The 20,175-nt window shown below is 43.7% G+C and overlaps 1 protein-coding gene and 1 pseudogene across 12 annotated transcripts in view; one reads left to right on the forward strand and one right to left on the reverse strand.

Annotated features, from left to right (window-relative positions):
* Positions 1 to 1,389: 1,389 nt before the first annotated feature.
* Positions 1,390 to 20,175, forward strand: part of LOC101018786 (coiled-coil domain-containing protein 162) — a 36,022-nt gene continuing 17,236 nt past the window's right edge. For 3 of the 12 annotated variants that reach the window (XR_002521832.2, XR_002521833.2, XR_002521834.2), the window contains exons 1-5: positions 1,390 to 1,956; positions 14,004 to 14,113; positions 17,334 to 17,483; positions 18,361 to 18,414; positions 19,437 to 19,604. Coding sequence is in view for 7 of the 12 variants with exons in the window: in XM_021938017.2 (XP_021793709.2) it covers positions 1,872 to 1,956; positions 14,004 to 14,113; positions 17,334 to 17,483; positions 18,361 to 18,414; positions 19,437 to 19,604 (567 nt within the window). In the remaining 5 variants the exon portion in view is untranslated. Of the gene's footprint in view, positions 1,957 to 7,447; positions 10,195 to 10,214; positions 10,793 to 11,554; positions 11,673 to 14,003; positions 14,114 to 17,333; positions 17,484 to 18,360; positions 18,415 to 19,436; positions 19,605 to 20,175 lie in introns of those variants that run through there. The other 9 variants (XM_021938016.2, XM_021938020.2, XM_031667544.1 and 6 more) reach the window with 8 other exon arrangements.
* Positions 12,189 to 13,029, reverse strand: LOC108585637 (annotated as a pseudogene).

The raw sequence follows: 20,175 nt of genomic DNA on the forward strand, positions 1-20,175 counted from the left end.
ACTGAGATTATATGCACCCAATGGGAAAAAGCCTCACAATTTCACGTGGCTAAGAAATGATAACTGTGGTGAATTTAGATGTTGATATATCTGTGAATGGGTTAGGATACTGATGATAGGAAAGATAAAAAGAATGAAAATAATTATCAGAGAATTAAAATGAGAAAAAATATGTTTGCTAATTTCTGTCTTTCTTCTTTAATAGAACTGACATTCTCTACCCCAGCATGAAAGCTATAGCTAGGCAGATGGGGAAAGAAGATGAATTTGAAGGATTTATAGTAAATAATCAGTCTGTTCTTCCCCCCAGTGGAGCCTCAGAAATTGAAATAAAAACTCACCAGGTATGCAGGATATATTTTAAATTTGCCTTTGAAAACGTCCTTTATGGCATTAGCATGTAAAACTACAGACATACCAAAATGGTATTTTTTCTAAGAAGCTAAGTGTAAATTGCAGGGTTGCAAATCATTGAATGGGCTGGGAGGGAGGGCAGGACTAAGTATTTAAAGGTGTGTGGGGCTTTGATGAAGCAAATTACTTCCCTTAATGTCCCTGTTCTATAAGTTTGGATTTTTATCATTTTGATTTTCCTCAAATTGATGTGTACCTTCATAAGAATGATGATAGAAAACATAACCACTATCTTAAGCATAAAATTTAGCATGCAGGTAGCCACATGGAAATAAAATATTTTTAAAAGCTCCCTGTAATTGTTTTTCTGAGAATAAGAAAATGCCCACTCGATATGTGTAAGATGATCTCTGTGGAGAAGTTGTTTTCCCGAGTCTTTGTTCAGCTTGGTCCTGGGACTCAAGCTTTCTGTGGCTGGGCTTATTGTACCAGGCAAGCAAAGCCTCAGCTGTTTGGTTGTCAATGCAGAGATGCCCATCTGCTGAGCAACAAGGAGAAGTCAGCCCCTGTCAGGCCCCAGTGCCAAGCTCACTGCTTACCCTTCTAAGCCCTATTCCTTTCCAGCACCTGGGGGCCTTCAACAGGGAGAAACATGCGCTCTGCAAGCGTAATAGATTGAGTAAGGCTCACAGTTTTTGGAAGACTTTTCTGTTGGTCCTACATGGAGTTTTAAATCTTATAAAATCTTCCTTGGTATCTAAATCAAGTTTTATACCTGAGGGCTTCTTCTTCTTCTTCTTCTTCTTTTTTTTTTTTTTTTTTTTGAGATGGAGTCCTGCTCTGTTGCTCAGGCTAGAGTGCAGTGGCACGATCTCGGCTCACTGCAACCTCCGCCTCTCAGGTTCAAGCAATTCTCCTGCCTCAGCCTCCCAAGTAGCTGGGATTACAGGTGCCCAGCTAATTTTTTTATTTTTAGTGGAGATGGGGTTTCACCATCTTGGCTAGGCTGGTCTTGAATTCCTGACCTTGTGATCCACCCACCTCGGCCTCCCAAACTCCTGACCTCGTGATCTAACCGCCTTGGCCTCCCAAAGTGCTGGGATTACAGGCGTGAGCCATCGCACCCAGCTGAGAGCTTCTCTTATAATGAGAACTCACAAAATCCTAGCCACATTTAGAGACTCCAAAAGACATGAGGTCACCCCAGGTATTGAACACTTTGCAATTTAGCAAAACTTGGTTTGAAAAAAAGATTATATTTTATCAATGAGGATGTGAACCAGGAAGAACAGGTGTTGTTCTCCAGAGAGGTACATCTGTGCCCCCAGAAGCACTTGGGAGACCTAGAAGGGAAGTGTTCCTTCTTTCTCGGGAGAGTAGCTGAGGGGCAGGCCCTAGCTCAAAGCCCTTTTGCAGGAATATGACACGGGACCCAAAATATAAGCTGAATGTAGAGAGTGACCCTCAACCTATACTTACTCTAGCTTCAAAAACTTCTGGAAAATTTTGAAATTCATATGATCCAAGAGGTACTAAGAAAAGTTAACAGAGAGATGACACTGCTTTTATCAGAAAAGTCCAAGGAGTGTTCTCTCCCTACAGGTAAAGTACCTTTATTTTGTTACTTCACAAAATAATTTCCTAATTACGAAAGCAATTCATGTATCGACATTTGTTGTAAAAACAAGCAAAAACCAAAAAATCAGTGCAATGCCCAGAAAATGATATAAAAATGACTTTTTACACCTTGACCCTGTGCAATGAAAGGGCGAGCCTCTCCCCAGCTGGGCGTCTCTAACTGCCACCCGAGAGCTGAGAGTGGCTGAGCTCTAGTTATAGAACTTGCAACAAGACACAAAGCACTTTGGTATATTTCTTTCCCTGTACAAAGGCTTTTTTTAAAAAAAATAGAAAACATAGTTTCAACTCTACTGATTAACTCATAACTGAAATAGAGTTGAAATGAAGGGAAAACCTAAAGCCTTTCTTATTTGTAACGTACATAAGTTATGATGTGTCAAATTCGTAAATGTAGGGTGTGAAGGCAATCAAAATGGTTTCCTTCCATCTGAGGCCCAAACTTGAGGCCACTTCATGGGCATGTGACGCGCAGGATGCAGAGGGGCACTTGGGGTTTCATGTTCTGTGGTCACCATCCTGAAACTTTTAATGGTTTAACTTTGAATTTGTTCAAAGTTACAATTCCAGGTACCTAAGGTGGGCAGGAGGCTTGTCCTCACTGAGCTACCCGTTGAACACATGGTGTTGCTACCAGCCTGGGACCCCTGAGATGCTGCTGGGTGCACACGCCTGACCTTGACCCTCCCCGCACCCAGAGGGGAGGGGAACCTTGGCACAGGGAGGGTCAAGGTCAGGCCTGTGCACCCAGCAGCATCTCAGGGGTCTTAGGCTGGCAGCACTGCCATGTGTTCGATGGGTAGCTCGGTGAGGGCAAGCCTCCTGCCCACCTTGGGTACCTAGAATCTCCCAGGACAGAGGTTTCAGTACTCTTGGGGGTTGCCTTTCCACGGTGGATTGGGGTGGTGGGAAGGGGAGATGCCTGACTCAACTTCTCATCCCCAGGCAGGGCCTGGTACCTCAGTCTGGTGACTGGTGGGTCATGCATATTCACACACTGAGTCACAGGTGGGGCCACTGGATGCTTATGGGGGTCTCACTTGCCCTGCACGTATTCCCATGACCAAGAGAGTGCAACGTTAAAAGCGAATAAAAACACCATGACAGGTCAAGAGAGAGACTGCAGAAGAAAGGGAAAAGGTTTATCTTTTAATACCTGTGTGACACTTTTTCCTGCTTTTTGAACAAGAGGTCCTACATTTTTATTTTGCACCAGGCCCCTGCGTTATGTAGCTAGTCCTGTCTGAACTATAATATCTATTCCTAACTTTGAATATTCTGTAGGAAATTCATAACCTTTGAGCTAGGGAGGAGTTGTCTGACTACGAACTTAAATTAGGTTTTCCTTTTGAGACAAAGTCCACAGACATTGTAATGTTAATTAATAACCTCTGTCCTCACCTAAGACATAGTCATTTTATTAGTGCTTCAAGTAACTGAATTCTGTAAACAGAGCCCTGTGCAATGAAAGTGCGGGCCCCTCCCCAGCTGGGTGTCTCTAATGCCACCAGAGAGCCGAGTGTGGTTGAGCTCTAGTTACAGAACATTCAACAAGACACAAAGTGCCTGTTGTTTGTGCTGTGTTTGCTGCATCCAGGCGGCTCCCTTCCGATTCCTTGGAGAAAATCCACAAGCCTGCAGCAGGTGCAACCATCTGCACATGTTGGGGCCGTGGTTCCTATGAGACACCCGGGGTGAGGGGCTGTGGGGAAGCATCTTTGCTTTGTGGTTGTGCTGCTGTGTGCAGGGTGCCTGTCAGCTGTGCTTGCAAAGGGCCTTCAATGCAGGGGGGGGCAGGCAGAGGGGAGGGGTAGAGTTATTTTTAACAGTGGCAAGGTTGATATTACAAAGCCTCACCTTGGATGGAGTGTGCTGGCCAATTCTAAACTCTTGTTTGATTCTATACTTATAAGACTTTTAAACTCCACGCCAATATCGAAGGGAAAGGGTTGTTGTTTCTGGTTCCATTTTGTTTTGTTCTTTGGTCTGTCAGGCATGACTTGGTGTGGAGACCTGGATCTCCACCTCTACTGAGTTCTCCTAATTCAAGCGATTGGGTCCTCACTGTGTGCCAAGGTGCTTTGGTATACACTTCTTCAGTGTCATCTTCCTGAGACCACTGTGGGCTTGGTGCCTTCAAAGAAGGCAATAACATATTGGAATCCCCACCTACCTATGGTTTATCTTGGCAGCAAGAAGTAGCCATAGTGAACAGGGCTTCCAAGCAGGGGCTGCCTCTTCATGCAGAGATCACCCTTTGTGGCCAAGGTTAGCTTGGGACTGGAGGTTTCTCCAGAGGAAGTTAGGAATGGAGAGTATTGAGAACCAGGGGGACAGCAAAAGCCTTTATCCTTTTCCTCAGGGTCTTCTCCTTCCCTATGGGCTGACTGACTGTAGTGTTGACATTTATATCTGCCAAAAAGAAACCCTGAGCCAGGTATGGTGGCACACTCCTGGAGCCCAGAAGCACCTGGGAGGCTGAGGCAGGTGGATCACTTGAGTTCAGGAATTTGAGACCAGCCTGAGCAACATGGTAAAACCCTGACTCTACAAAAAGTGAAAAAAATTTAGCTGGGTGTGGCGGTGCACAACTGTAGTCCCAGCTACTCAGGATGCTGAGGTGGGAGGATTGCTTGAGCCTGGGATGTTGAGGCTGCAGTGAGCCAAGATCGTGCCACTATACTCCAGCCTGAGTGACAGAGCAAGACTCTGTACAAAAAAAAAAAAAAAAAAAAGGAACCCTGGAATACTTCTCTCCCTCTCCCTCCTTCCTTCCCCCTCACCTTGTTTTGGAGCTTGATCATACAGCTTCTGAATGAGTTTCCGGTTTGTCATTGAGCCTCTGAGGATGTGGCATCCAGACCTGGCCCTGGTGCTAGGTCTCGGTAGCTGAACTAGTAGCCCCCTGAAAACTATCTAAAGTAGCTCCAGACATCTTTGTTCAACCCCCGGGGCTTATCTTAGCCGAGATGGCCCCATTGGTTCACAAAGATTCTGCCATCCCTCATCTTTGATGTTTTGGCATTGAAGTGATTTTTAGTTGATTTTCTAATTTTCTCTGAGCAGTTATAAGGCCAGCAGTCTCCAAAGTAGAATGCATATATCACAGGGATGTGGGAAGAAAATATTAGAACTTCTAAATAGATTAGAGCCATATGTAAGGAGTCACATGCACACTCTACATTGAGGTGTCCTGAAGTGACCGTGGGCAGGCAATCCACAAGTAATGAGAAAATAGTAGAGGTCACACTTCTAATCCTAGTGCATGCTTATCCTCAGCCACATTATGAGGTCAGAAAAGATAATCTAATCATATCTGATAAGAAGATAGACAATAAATTTTTCTTTTTTTTTGAGACAGTATCTCACGCTGCCACCCAGGCTGGAGTTCAGTGGTGCCACCATAGCTCACTGCAGCCTTGAACTCCTGGGCTCAAACAATCCTCCTACCTCAGCCTTCCAAGTTGCTGGGCACACCACCATGCCCAACTAATTTTTTAAAATTTTTTGTAGAGCCATCCTCTTGCTGTGTTGCCCAGGCTGGTCTTGAACTCTTTGAGTGATCTTCCCACCTCTGCCTCCCAAAGTGCTGAGATTATAGGTGTAAGCCACCTGCCTGGCAGACAAAAAAAATTGTAAAAAGTCAAGGAAACTATTGGAAATGTGGATTGAGATCCATTCTCATTGTTGAAGAATCCTACCCTAAGTATATCATGCTTTGTGACATTCACTATTGGTAGTATTGTAGGTAGTTATAAATACACATAAATAAAATAAAATATAAAATATATGAAAATAATAGTATAGGATAATAAAGATAATCAAAATGTAAGTATACATATATTATTAAAGGTGAGATATCAACAATGTTTTGCTTCAAGAGAGCATAATCAAAACAGTTCTTAGAAGAGCATCGTGTCAGCCAGCATTTCCCCAGCAGTGCCATGGAACACAAGTTCCTCAAGACATTAAAGCAGTAGTTCTCCCAGCCCTTCTTTGCTAACAGGCTTCTGGGTGACCTGACGCTTTCCATTCTCCTGGTAACATGAGCCAGCAAAGTGCTCACTAATCACAGTTTTTGGGTTGCATGTGTTTTACCTAGCATCACGAATCATTGTTTGCTCCAAACCTGTTTGTGCCTGTTTTAACTGTCATTGTGTTGAGATAATTTAATTAAAAACTATGTAAACCAGTGTAATAGGAATACAAAAAGAAAGAGATCCGTTGATTGTAGAAAAACTAAATTGAAATTGATCATCTGTAGCACATCTAGTCAGTGAAACATTATCAAGCATTAAAAAGAAATGAGCTGTCAAGCCATGAAAAGACATAGAAGAGGCTTAAATGCATATTACTAAGTGAAAGAAGCCAATTTGAAAAGGCAACATATTGTATGATTACAAATATGACATTCTGGAAAAGGTGAAACTATGGAGAGAGTAAAAAGATCAGTGCCTGCCACCATTTAGGAGGGTAGGAAGGAGGAATAGGCAGAGCACAGAGGATTTGGGGGCAGTGAAACTATTCTGTATGATACTAACATGGTGTATGCATGTCATTATACATTGTCCAAGCCCATAGGATGTAGGACACTAGGAGTAAACCATAATGCAAACTATAGGCTTTGGATGATAATGACATGTCAATGTAGGTTCACTGATGGTAACAAATGCACCCTCTGGGGCAGGACATTGATGGTAGAGAATGTGTGTGAGGACTGGGAGCTTATGGGCCCTCTCAATACATTCCCTCCTTTTTGCTATGAACCTAAAATTGCTCTTAAAAATTTAAATGTATTTGAAAAAGAAAATAAAGTAAAATGCCCAGGCGTGGTGGCTCACACCTGTGATCCCAGCACTTTGTCTTGGCCAGCATGGTGAAACTCTGTCTCTACTCAAAATACAAAAATTAGCCAGGCGTGGTGGTGGGCACCTGTAATCCCAGCTATTCAAGAGGCTGAGGCAGTGGGCCGAGACTGTGCCGTTGTACTCCAGCCTGGGCAACAAGAGCAAAACTCCGTCTCAAAAAAAAAAAAAAAAAAAAAGAAAAAGAAAAGAAAGTAAAAAAAAAAATTATGTTGAAAGGATCTGGAAAACCTCAATAAAAGGCTAGTTGTGTAGAAAAAAGAGAAGTTATCAAATTGGTTATGAGACAGATGACTGAAAAGACTAGGTAAAATTGTGAAATTGTGTAAAATGATGTGTTTGGATTTCCATGGTCTTTAAGTTTTCTCTCTCTAAAATCAAACAAACAAAACTAGAAACTATCAACCAAGGTTTTTAGAAGAAAGATGGTGCAGAACTTCAGTCAGTGGGTACTTACAATGAAGAGGCCTAGGATGTATGTTAGATGACTGGCAGATGTTTGTAAATTTACGTATTTTTTAGTTAAATAAAATGTTTTAGATAGTACATGTTATGTGTAAAGCATTCTCTGCTTTAACTGACTTTTTTTTTTTTTTTTTACTAACCAACTAACGCTTAGTCTTGATTGCATTGGATAGGAGGATTTCTACCATGTTTTTCAGGGTTGGTGGAGAAGAGTTTTGTTCATTTGTCTTTTGTTCAAAATAATTTTGGGAAACTCAGGGTAAATAATGCTAAACAGTTTCCTCTACTCTAGAGCCTTTACTGTCCAACTATGCACTGTGTATCTCCAAAGGAGAGAGAATATGCAATGTTTTTAATTTTTTATTTTATTTACTTCTTTATTTATTTGACCACAAAACCTTTTTCTCTCCTTGGAAACATTTGTTATCAACGCAAAGAATTAGTGCTCTGGGGAGCAGTTTGAAAACCACAGGAGTATAAGATGCATACATACACTGCAATAAGGCTTTCAACCTACCCACTTATTGGGGCACCCCAGCTGGTTGGGAGAACAGCCTTGATTGGCAGTTGTATGCCTTCAAGTTTCAGTTCTGCCTTGGTTTGGGACCCAGGAACCACTGAAGCACCAAAGGCTGGTGGTTGTAGGCACCTAAGGTTAGGGAAGTAGAATGTTACCCAGCCAAGATGTCCTTCCTAGAGGGAGGAGGCTGGGGGTGGTGTGCAGAGAGGGAGAGAGGGGAAGTGGTTTGGCTAACAGGAAGTCAAAGTTTCCTCTAGTCAAATGACCTGAACAGAGTGAGAGGAGAAAATGGAGTCCTAATTCAACCTCCAGTGTGCTGTCTCCTTCCTACTTCCATGCTTCTGTCAAAAACTGCTGCCTCCTCTTAAAGAAGCCATGACCAAACACACAGTGAAAATGAGACCCATTTGGAGACAGCCGACTCCTCTTTGCCAGGAATTGTTTCTTTTGGATGGATTCTGCTTTCCCTGGCTCCCTGACTTCTGCCTGGAGATGCAAATGCATGTCTGAACCTGAATTCACAAGCAAGGAGAGAGTGCGGCCCAGCGCTCTGTTAAGTTTTCCCTTCAGCTGAGTGCAGAGCTAAACCCCAAACCAGCTCACTGGGGGTTTGCCAGGTGAGGGTCCCCAAACTAGAAGTGTGCAACAGATGTGGTCTCTCACCAGGCTTATCTGTGAGCTGGAGACCTGCCACAACAGCACCCTGGAAAGATATCCAACTTCTCATCTGAAATACACATGAGCCCTGTCTTGTCATAGCTTAGACTTTTAAAAAGTCTTAAACATCTTAAGAAGTGTCAATTGCTGGGCACATTAACTCTTGGATTTTGCATTTCATCTGTACCGGGACAGTGGCGATATGTCTGCTGGCCTTTATTTCCTAAAGGAAAAGCAAAAACAGATTTATATGTTTATTATGGAAAGTAGTCAGTTGTTGAAGAAACGTAGAATCCCATTTTCAAAACCAGGACTTGGCCGTAAATAGTATAGGTACAAATACCAAAGCTTCTGACTCTGTTGTGCCCACATTTCTGGGTGGACTGTGCTAGGTGTTTCGTCTTGGGGGCACTGAGCCTCCTGTCAGTCAATTGAGTGTGCAGGTAGGAAGTCTTATCTGAAATTAGAAACAGCTAGGGTGGGAGCAGGCTGGCAGGTATCCTGCTGATGACCAGCACCCCCCATTAACAGAAAATAGAACAAGGTGGAGCGTGGCTCCTAAGTCCAACTCCACAGATCTCTTCCTTTCAGTATCCCCCAGGACCACCACGAGGAGGTAGGCCCTATCCAGCCAGTTCTTACCAATATAATTACCATGTACATGTGCTTTTGCTCTTCCATGTGAATGGAAGTCAAACAGTGCTGACATTCTCACATCGTTCCACCACTGTAATGTTATTTTTAAATATCTTATTTTTAACAGATAATATATGCACATGGTTCCAAACTCAAAATGATGAAAAATATACATTTAGAGTCTTGTTGTCACCATGAACCCCCTTGCACCCTAGTCTGCTGCCTGTATGTAACCACTTTCGTTAGTTTTCTATATGTCCTTTCAGTGCTGCTTTGTGCATATATTCATTCTTTCATTCAATGACTATTCAATAAATATTTACATTCTTTCATTATAGGAACTATTCCATGTCCTAGGCTACTATATTTTAGGAAATATTTTAGGAATATATTCTTCCTTTCATTAAGCAAAAATTCTTACTTTCATTGAGTTTATAATCTAGGAAGGGGTAGACAACAAGCGATAACATAAGAAAGAAGAAAATAATGGAGTAAGGAAGGGTGGTGTTGCGGAGGTTTGAAGGGGGCCCATTGCAATTTTAAATAGGGTGATTAGGGTAGACCTCACTGAGTGATGTTTTGAGCAAAAGTTTGTAATAAGGTGAGGAATTGAGCTATGAGGGTATCTAAAGGAAGAGCATTTCAGACAGAAGGAACAAGCTATACAAAGGCCCTATGCAGGGCATGCCTATTATATTCAAGAAATAGCAAGGACCTAAGTGTGGCTGGAGTGGTGACCATGAGGGAGAGAAAGTAGTAAGCGTTGAAGTCAGAGAGGGAGGGGGAAGGAGGCAGACCATGCAAGACCTTTTGAGGCTTTTGTGTTTACTCCAAATGCAGTGGGGACACAGTCTCAGATTTTGAACATCATAATCTGGCTTATATTTTGACAGAATGTCTCTGGCTAAGGTGTGGAGAATAGGCTGTGAAGGAAGAAAGGGTGAAAGAAGAAAGAAGCTGGTGTGGAGGTTATTGCAATTACTGAAGAAAGGAGTGATGGTGGTTCAAAGTTGGGAGCAATGGAAACACTGAGTGGTCGGACTCTGGGCTTATTGTGAAGTAGGCACTAATAGGTTGAGTATTATTAAGTGTGTGAGAAAGAGAAGAGCCAGTTATGACTCCAGTGTTTTCAATTGGGAAGATAGAATTTCTATCAACTGAGAGGAAAACTGTGAAACAAGTTAGGGAGGGAAGATTGGGAATTTGATTATGCACAAATTAAGTTTTAAATGCCTTTTAGACATCCAAGGAGACATGCCAAGTGAGTATTGGATCTAAATTTGTGAGTTGTCAGGATATGAATGCTATTTAGCTGTGAGACGAGATGAGAACAGCAAGGAAATGAATATATATAGAAGTGAGGAGGTGGACCACGGCTGAAACCTGGGACACTCTAATGTTAACAGCTGGGGGTGGCAGGAGAGGAGAAATAGCAAAAGACATCTAGAAGGAATAGAAGGAACAAACAGTGAGTTAGGAAAACTAGGGCACCGCAGTGTCCCAATGCCTAGTGAAGGAGATTTCTCAAGCAGGAGGAAGTGACAAATTGTGTGAAATGCTGTTGGTAGTTGAATAAAACCACTAGCTTTAGCCACATGAAGATCACTGGTGTTTGTGACAAAATCAATTTCAGTAAAGTGGTGGAAGTGAAAACCAGGTAAGTGGGGTTAAGAGGGAATTGGTAAGACATCAAGGGCAGTTTAAGTGTAGACTTCTCTTTCTGGGAGTTTTGCTACAAAAGGATACAAAGAAATGAGGCAATAGCTGATGGGTGAAGTGGGGTCAAGAGAAAGGTTTTTGTGAGATGGGAGAAATAAGCTGTACTCTTGTGAGTGATCCAGGAAAGAGGGGAGAAATGATGATAGAGAAGAAAGGGGAGTTTCCAGAGTAGTAATCCTAGTAGGTTTGAGGGAATATCCTCCCCTTTTATTATCATCGTAGTTATCTTTCTTATAAAATGTGTTGCTTTATGGCCACTGTTCTGCACCTTGCCTTTTTCATTTAACAATCTGTGCTTCTTTTCATAACAGTATATGGAGAATTTTTCTTTTTTTCACAACTGCATACTATTTCATTGGAAGGGTAGGCCATAGTTTAAATAACTACGCCCTGAAGGGTGGACACTTGTGTGTTTCCAAGCTTTTGCTGCCATAACCAATGTTCCTCTGAATAACTGGTTATTTTCTTTAACTTTTTAATTTTATTTTAATTTTATTTAATTTATTATTATTATTTGCAGAGACAAGTGAACATTTATTTTTGTGAGTTTCTTCCTATGTGTATTTCAAGTCTTTTTCAAAACAAGGCCCCAGGAATCTCCAGAGTCCATTATGTGTCTGGGCTTGGTCGACTGCTGTGGGAGTCTTAGGGAGCCTTGTACAGATGCTAGAGTTACTCATCTACCAACATTAAATCCTAGGATAGAAGATGCAGCAAAGCAGGACTCCTTCCTCCTTGGAATCTGCTGATTTCAGATGGGGCAGCAGCCAATGCAGAAAACACTAAAATTTTTTCTTGGAGCTCGATCGTGATGAGAGGTGCTTGCCATGAACATAAGCTACTGTCTTTTGTTTTTTGGGTTGTTTTTGTTGTTGTTGTTGTTGTTGTTTTGTTTTTCTGAGATGGAGTTTCCCTCTTATTGCCAAGGCTGGAGTGCAGTGGTGCGATGTTGACTCACAGCAACCTCCGCCTCCCGGGTTCGAGTGATTCTCCTGCCTCAGCCTCCCGGGTAGCTGGGATTATAGGTATGCGCCATCATGCCCAGCTAATTTTCGTGTTTTTAATAGAGACAGGGTTTCTTCATGTTGGTCAGGCTGATGTTGAACTCCCGACCTCAGGTGATCTGCCTGCCTCAGTCTCCCAAATTGTTGGAATTACAGGCGTGAGCCACCATGCCCGGCCAGCTACTATCTTTTCTTTGGCGCTTCCTTTCCAGTTTTGAAGATAAAGCAGGAAATAATCTTATCTGAAGATACTTGATAAAAATTCCCAAAAAACAAAAACACATGCTCCCACTTCATTGACAAAAATGTACTGCAGTTTGACACCTGGGTCTAGTTCAGCTGGCAGATGAGCTGATTGATGTGTTCATCTCAATAGCCAGGTGTGCCCATCTCCTTGAGGAAGCCCACTCTATTTTAGGTAGCATTACAGGCCACAGAGAGGTGGAAAGGGTGCAAGAACCATGAGATCTCCTGGAAATGCTTCTCTAGGAAGGCAATTTCATGAATGGGGTCTTCCAAGCAAATGATGCCAACCTTCCCCAGGTGCTCCTCAATCACTGTGTTGCCTGTCAGAGGGATGGTCTTATTCTTGACCTCAGATTGTCCATGTTTCAAAATGAGTTCCCAGACAGACTTCAGATTTGAAACCCCCGGGTCACATAAGGTTCCACTATACACAGTATTTTTAGGTTCTGGGAGGTTACTTTTACAAAGACACCACTGAAAATTTTCTTAGGTGAAGTATTGCAATGGTTCTCTGTACCAGTAAACTCACACCATTAATCCTTTCGATGCATTCAACAAAGGCCAAGAAATGTTTATCTGGCAATTCCAAGGCGTGAAGTTTCACTTCTAGTTGTCTGAGATGCACCTTGTCACGTTTCTGCCGCCAGGAATCATGTAGGAATGATTCCAGTCATTTAAACCCGAGCCCTTTTCCTTTCCTCTGCTCCTTCTTTGCCAAAAGTACCTGCTTTGACTGGGTGGCTTTGAGGGCTTGATAAGCCTTCCTCTTTTTCAGGAGATTTTCTGGAACCAAAGGGGTTTTTCTTTGCTCTTGTTCTGCCATCTTTCTAGTGTTGCAGCTACTGATCACATGCAACCCCTTTAAATTTTTCTTTTACAGCAAGGGTCTCAACCTGTTTCCCAGGCTGGAGTGCAGTGATGTAATCATGGTTCACTGTAGCCTTGACCTCCTGGGCTCAAGGGATTCTCCCACCTCAGCTTCCCAAGTAGCTAGAACTACAGGCATGCACCACCTCGCCTGTCCATTTTAAATGTTTTGTGGAGATGGAGTCTCACTATGTTGCCCTGGCTGAACTCCTGGCCTCAGGGGAGCTTTGTACGTGCCTCATCCCATCTGGGTCAGCCATATTGCTGCTTCAATCTTGGAGCTAAAGTTCAGTCTGTCAACATTTCTAATCTGTAACTCTATCTTCTCTCTTCTAAAAAAGGAGAATTTTCTCTCCTTTTTTATTACTATATATTCAAGTTAATTTTGCCCTCTAGCATTAGGAACTTAAGCAGATAAACAGCTCTTCATTTATTTCTGATCATTGTTTTAGACCAAAATAATTGGCAGATACATAGAAGGCCTTAGTAAAAGTAGACATCATGTAGGATTAATACTAACATTTGATTTGGGGTTTTTAGTTATGGTAATGGAATATTGTTCCCTGGATTTCATAGGTGCTTTTCCAAATCTTTGCATTAGGAGTCAGGTGAGAGATCTTCCTAGTTCCCATGTTCCAGAGGGTCCCAGTTACCCAACCCCCATTAGTTTTTACATACAGTTGACCTTTGAACAACATGGTTTGAACTGTGCAGGTCCACTGATACACAGATTTTTTTCGAACAGACAAGGATAGAAAATACAGCGTTCGGGATGTGAAAACCATGTGTGCAGAGGGCAGATATTTGTATCCACGAGTTCCCCAGGGCTGACGGCAGGACTTGAATATGCATGGATTCAGGATCCGAGGGTGTTCCTGGAAACAATTCCCAGGCCCCTGCATGTATCAAGGGGCAGCTGAGTTTGGAAACAGCTTATTGTGTCCCGTGTTCTGTCTCAGAGTCGCCATTTTACAGCCATCAATGACAGCACAATGTTTTGTGATACTAGTGCCGGCATGTTTTTCCCCCTAGATCTCTGGAAACACGAAGTCATGAAAGAAAACTTTTCAGTCTCAAGACCACAAATAGTTGAAAAATTTAGACAGAGATTAATGCAGAATTATCAGGATGATGGAGTAGAGGTATGTATTGAGAATTAGTCATTCTGTTGGTTTTTATAACATCATCCCAAACAAGGAAAACTTTCTCATTTAACTGCTCTCCGAATGCTTCCCTTATTCCCTAAGAATGATTATATGAATACTGAGGCTAAGCCCAAAACAGAGCAATTGTCAGTTGTTTGGTTTTTTCCTTTATTTATTTATTTATTTATTTTTGAGACAGAGTCTTCCAGTCTTGAGTATACTGGCACGATCTCGGCTCACTGCAACCTCTGCCTCCCAGGTTCAAGCGATTCTCCTGCCTCAGCCTCCTGAGTAGCTGGGACCACAGGCGTGTGCCACCACACCCTGCTAATTTTTGTGTGTTTTTACTAGAGACGGGGTTTCACCAAGTTGGCCAGACTGGTCTCGAACTCCTGACCTCAGATGATCCACCTGCCTTGGCCTACTAAAGTGCTGGGATTACAGGTGTAAGCCACCATGCCCAGCTATAATCACTAGTTTTTAATTTTGGGAAAAAATTGATTTCTAGTAAAGATCTGAGTCATTAGAATATATATGTTGGCAAATTTCAAATTTGGTCAATTTTTTAAAGTAACCTTAGAGTTTATGAATGAGTTGATTTTTAGCAACATATTCTGTTGTTGATTTGTTAGTATGAAAAGCCTAAGTGAGGAGAACCAAAATAGCCTGTAATGCTGTTACCTAGAAAACATTAAAATGTAGCATATGAAAAAAAGCCAATAGCACAGAAAGGTATCATTTTCACCCATCCCCATGCCACCATCTCCAGCTTCCTCTCTGCAAAGGAAGCCAGCTTCAGCAATCTGTGTGTGTCCTTCCAGAAAAAATATTCGAATCCATAACAACTCCATATATTATATTAAATAATAATATACATTTAATACATGCACACACACATATACACAGTCCTTGCGTTTTGAAACATGTTTATTCTTGTCAGGAAGTGCCTTGCTAAATCAAATCAACCCACTGAAAAGACAGGATAAGAGAGTAGACATGGATATTTGACTGTAACAGAGTTTTGAGGAGTGTTAACAAGTGCTTTTAGGTAACTGTGAATCCAGTTTCCTGTGAAACTCAACCATTTGAAGAAATTTGACTTGACAAAACGTACTTCATTTTTTAAAATGCCTTCTCCAAACTTACATTTTTCCAAGTTCTTCAGATGTTCTCCATTATTTTCTAATACACATCTCAGTTCTTATGAGGTAGAGAATTCACAAGCTTGGTTGGGGATACATTTTTCCTCAGAACTTGATGACTTACATGTATTAGTTTAAGCTTTCAATCATAAACAAACATGATACTGGATACTCTGAGTGAGTGAAGTAGTTTCCCATCCTTGAGACAAGGAAGTGGTTAGGGTGGGACATATCAGAAAAAAGGATGGAAAAAATTTGTGACTCACCTTACAAAGAAAGGAAATTCTGGCCGGATGCGATGGCTCACGCCTTGGGAGGCCAAGGTGGGCAGGTCACTTGAGGCCAGGAGTTCAAGACCAGCCTGGCCAACATGGTGAAACCCGTCTCTACTAAAAATGCAAAAATTAGCCGGGTGTGGTGGCACATGCCTGTAGTCCCAGGGAGGCAGGGTAAGTTGCAGAGCAGGTTTTAGGAAATAAATTGCCCTGAGAGCCCAGAGAAGCCTGAGCCCACGGAAGCCACAACGGCTGCTTCATGTGCTGCTTCCAGAAGGCCGAGTGCACAGGGCTGGCATCAATGGCAGATGGCCAGGGAGCAGGAGCTGGCCTGACCCCAGAAGTGTCACAGATAAAATTCACGTTAGAGTGTAGGCTGGGTCCTAGACTTGGCCCCATAAACTTTCTCACCCCCCATCCCTGCAGATAGATACACACACAGAGACACACTCACGGATGCACAGAGGGACAAACACACTCGCATAGATATGCAGGTCCTAGTTGGGTAAGTCTGTCCTACCTTCCAAATATTAGCTCCCATTTCTCTCCAGAACCTAAATCTAAGCCTGCCTTGGAAAGTTGGGCTGTTCCTTAATTGCCAACTCTTCAAAAAGCAGGCCCAACCTCCTGGAGAAAGGGAGTGAGTGGAATTGCCTAGAGAATGAGCTGTGTGGCCCTTAGACTAGAGCAAGAGAAGCCCCTGCCAGATACCCCATATAGCAGAGGGCCCCTCTCTGGCCTTTCTCCAGCTATGACCTTCCTCACAAGGTAAGAAATCCCCTGGGCCACAGGGACATGTCCGCTCAGAGCCCTCACCTTCATTTTAGACCATGCTCCAAGTACCTGGGACCTGGAATTCCCTGAGTCCATGGCCTGAATGGGCATCTTCCCTGGATCACCTTCCCCAGAGTGAGAATGGACCTCATCACTAGCGTGCACACTCCTGGCCTGGAAGTGACCAAGGAGCAACTGGGAGTGTGGATGGAGTTTGGACATGCGGGTTAGGACGTCCGCTTACAGGCATGTGAAGACCCCACAGCATGACGTGAGGCGAGAGCTGGGAAGAGAAGGGGGCCACACAGTAAACTATAGGTTGGGGACCAGCTCTCGCCATGTGTCCCTACTTCAGCACAGAACTGAGAGTAGTCGACTGGGCGCAGTGGCTCACACCTATAATCCCAGCATTTTGGGAGGCCGAGGTGGGTGGATCACCTGGGGTCAGGAGTTTGAGACCGGCCTGGCCAACATGGTGAAACCCCGTCTCTACTAAAAATACAAAAATTAGCTGGGCATGGTGGTGGGCACCCCTATAATCCCAGCTACTTGGAAGGCTAAGGTGGGAGAATTGCTTGAACTTGGGAGGCCAAGTCTGCAGTGAGCTGAGATCGCGCCACTGCCCTCCAGCCTGGGCGACAGAGCAAGACCCCATCTAAAAAACAAACAAACAAACAAACAAACAGTAGTCCAGGAATAATAAATTCAAATTTGGCTTTCCAGGTCAGTTTTCAGGTCTGTTTTTCAAGGTAGGAGAATTAAACATTTCATCTGATAGTTTGTTAGTTTGATTTATAACCTTTCAGTGTTTCACCACATGTTATGTGGGCTTCCATTGTCCTCGTGTCCCTGCAAATGTTCAAAGCCGACCTGAAAGAGAGGCTTGCAAGGCTATAGCCCATGGTTGGATACAGAGGAGAAACAAAAGTGGGTCTGTGAGCCAAGGCAAAGAGTGCCTGGGGCCCTGGCATGGTGAGGCTGCCCTGCTGGAGTGGCTGTGAATAATGAATGCCTCTTTCCTTTCAGATCACTTTCAGGAAAGATCACCTTGAGGCCTGCCTCCTTTCCCTGGGTTGTGATGTGATGGCAAGAGAACACAGCAACTTTGAGACCTACTCCACGTGCTATGAGCATGTGTTGCATCACGCTAGGCAGAGGCTCAGCCAGAAAGAGCAAGTAGGCTCCCAGAGAGACGAGAACTGCAGTGGGGAATGGACGTGGGCTAGAAGGCTCAGGAGGCACTCAGAAGAGAAAAGTAAAACTGAGAGGGTTGGGGTGCATCTAGTGGTTCTTATGCCAGAATTGAGGGTGAATGGTACCCTCAAATCTCTCTTCTCATTGGCTCATTCCCTTGGGCTCTGGTATTCTCAGTTGCCCACACTAGGTTATGTGCTTTGGAGGTGTCCAGCGGGGAAATACAAAAGGTGAGCAACAAAGGGGCTGGCCCTGCAGGGGAAGGTGCATAGCTGACCTTTCCACCCTTGGCAAACACAAGGCGGGGTGTGCTGTTCCTGGTCTGGGAAAGAAGCCAGGATCCTTAAGTAAACTCTCCCTTCAGGATGGATGTCATGGGTCAGTCTCACTGGGAGACTTCCTTAACATATGAGCCCACTGGTGGGATGGAAGAGTCAGTCCACCTGCCCTGGGCTGCCCACTATTGTGAAGGTAGATGGCATCAGAGGTTTAGTGTGATTTTACTTTATACCTTCGAAAAGTTCGGAAGTCTAAAAGACTAGCCAAAACACCAGATGAAGTATTAAAATGTCAAATAATGAGCCTTGGAGCCACCCTCATTTTGGCCTATCCCCATTACTCAGTTCTTGGCATCAGTGTGGGTACCTGGAAGTCGGTGTTGTCTTCTGAGGCTGTGTTAAGCATCCTGAAGTATAGTGGAGCAACACATACAGTCTCAGCTCCAGGCACAGCCTAAGGTTCTCAAAATGGGGCTCCATTAACACAAATAGGAAGTGTCTGGAACGCGCTGTGCTGACCTGAGCTGTGGTTGGAAGACGAAATGTCTGAGTTTGGTTGTGTACCGCTTTCTCCTGCTCAGGAATTAGATGCTGCACGAAGAGGCCAGGGTCCGCCTGAAGACAGTGCTGGCCAGGTAGGTCATTTCCTGTTAAAAAGGTTCTCTTCTCCATTTCTCACATCCACACTCTCAGGGTTAGCCAGCTGTGGGACACCTGAGTGTCATTTGCTTGTGTCACCTGTGGAAGTCCCGTCAGTGAAGGTCCACTGCAGGAACACCAAGGAGTGTGCTTTCACTTTTGGCAAGCAACCCTCCTTAGGGTGCATTTTTTTCCCCTTGAGTTTTTTGGTCACTTTTGTTATTTTGTACTGGCTTTGTTTTGTTTGTTTTGTTCTGTTTTTGTTGTTACTTTGGGGAGTTTTGTTGTTGTTGTTTGTTTTCTTTTGATGCCACTTAAGGTGCATTCCAGGCCGGGCGCGGCGACTCATGCCTATAATCCCAGCACTTTGGGAGGCCGAGGCGGGTAAATCACCTGAGGTCAGAAGTTCAAGACCAACCTGACCAACATGGAGAAACCCCATCTCTACTAAAAATACAAAATTAGCCAGGTGTGCTGGTGCATGCCTGTAATCCCAGCTACTCAGGAGGCTGAGGCAGGAGCATCGCTTGAGCCCGGGAGGTGGAGGTTGCGGTGAGCCAAGATCACGCCACTGCACTCCAGCCTGGGCAACAAGGGCAAAACTCCATCTCATAAATAAATAAATAAATAAATAAATAAATAGAATAAAGTGCCTTCCAAAAAAGAAAAAGGATGTTTGGGCTGAGGTGTCAAGGGGAGGCCAGTTTGGAGATGGAGGCCAAGACAGTTGAAGTATTTTTCTCTAACTGAAAAGGGCCTACATACTAGCTTTTCTGGGGTCACTTCTTCACCAACCAGTGTCTGGCACTGTTCTGGGACCTTTGAGTTGTCCTTAAATTCTTCTGCCCACATTTATGCAGCAGAATGTTCACTCGCTTCATTAGGTTTAAAATAGAAGTGAGATTCAATACTGATCTATAAGAAACTATTTTGTAGGAGCAGTTTGAAACTCCTAAATTGTTTCTCTGTCACACACACACACACACACACACACACACACATTTTCTCTTGCTTCTAGGTTGCAGAGCTCAGTCATGATATGATCATGGAAATCACCGCTCTGAGAGCCCAACTCACAGACTTGGAAGAGGTGAATCTGAATCTCAAGAAGCAGATGAGAAAAGAAGTCCAAGAAGAATATGAGGCATCAGTCCGAGCTTTGTTTCAGACCTGTTTACACATGAAAGTAAGTGTCCTGTGTCGAACATCTGGGCCACCCATTGGGGAGCCGAGTGTAACGGATTCCCACGGTGGCTGCACACCCAGGGATCGATGACAGAATAATGGGCTTTGTGGGAACAAGAGATTCTTAGGCCCTAAGAATTTTCTAGCTCTAAGCTTTCACTGCAGAAAGAGAGTCAGCAATGGGTTGTCATTAACCATGATAGACACTGAATTTGGGGATAATAGAGAAGTCTCTCTTTTCCCCTCTATTGACGGTCGCCACTGGCACTGTCTGATTGCTGTTGGGAGGAGAAAGTGTTCTGCTGCTCCAAATTCCCCACCTCCCCAGTTTCTACCACCATTTTATCTGTTAGTGTGACTTTCCAGAGTACAGTGCCTGGGCCAGGCCAGACCTTATGTAGGTAGCAGCAGGTGCCTCTGGAGAACTCCCTGGGCACATTCAGAATTTGAATCAGCTTCCAGAATTTTTTCAAACCCTCAAAATGCCTGCCAGCTTTACTCTCACATTCAATGTCAGCAAGCTGCTGACCTGTCAGCAAAGATCCATGGCAGAAGAGAAGTGATGGGGTGCG

The sequence above is a fragment of the Papio anubis genome, chromosome 6 (genome assembly GCF_008728515.1).
Source record: "Papio anubis isolate 15944 chromosome 6, Panubis1.0, whole genome shotgun sequence".
Taxonomy (NCBI): Eukaryota; Metazoa; Chordata; class Mammalia; order Primates; family Cercopithecidae; genus Papio; species Papio anubis.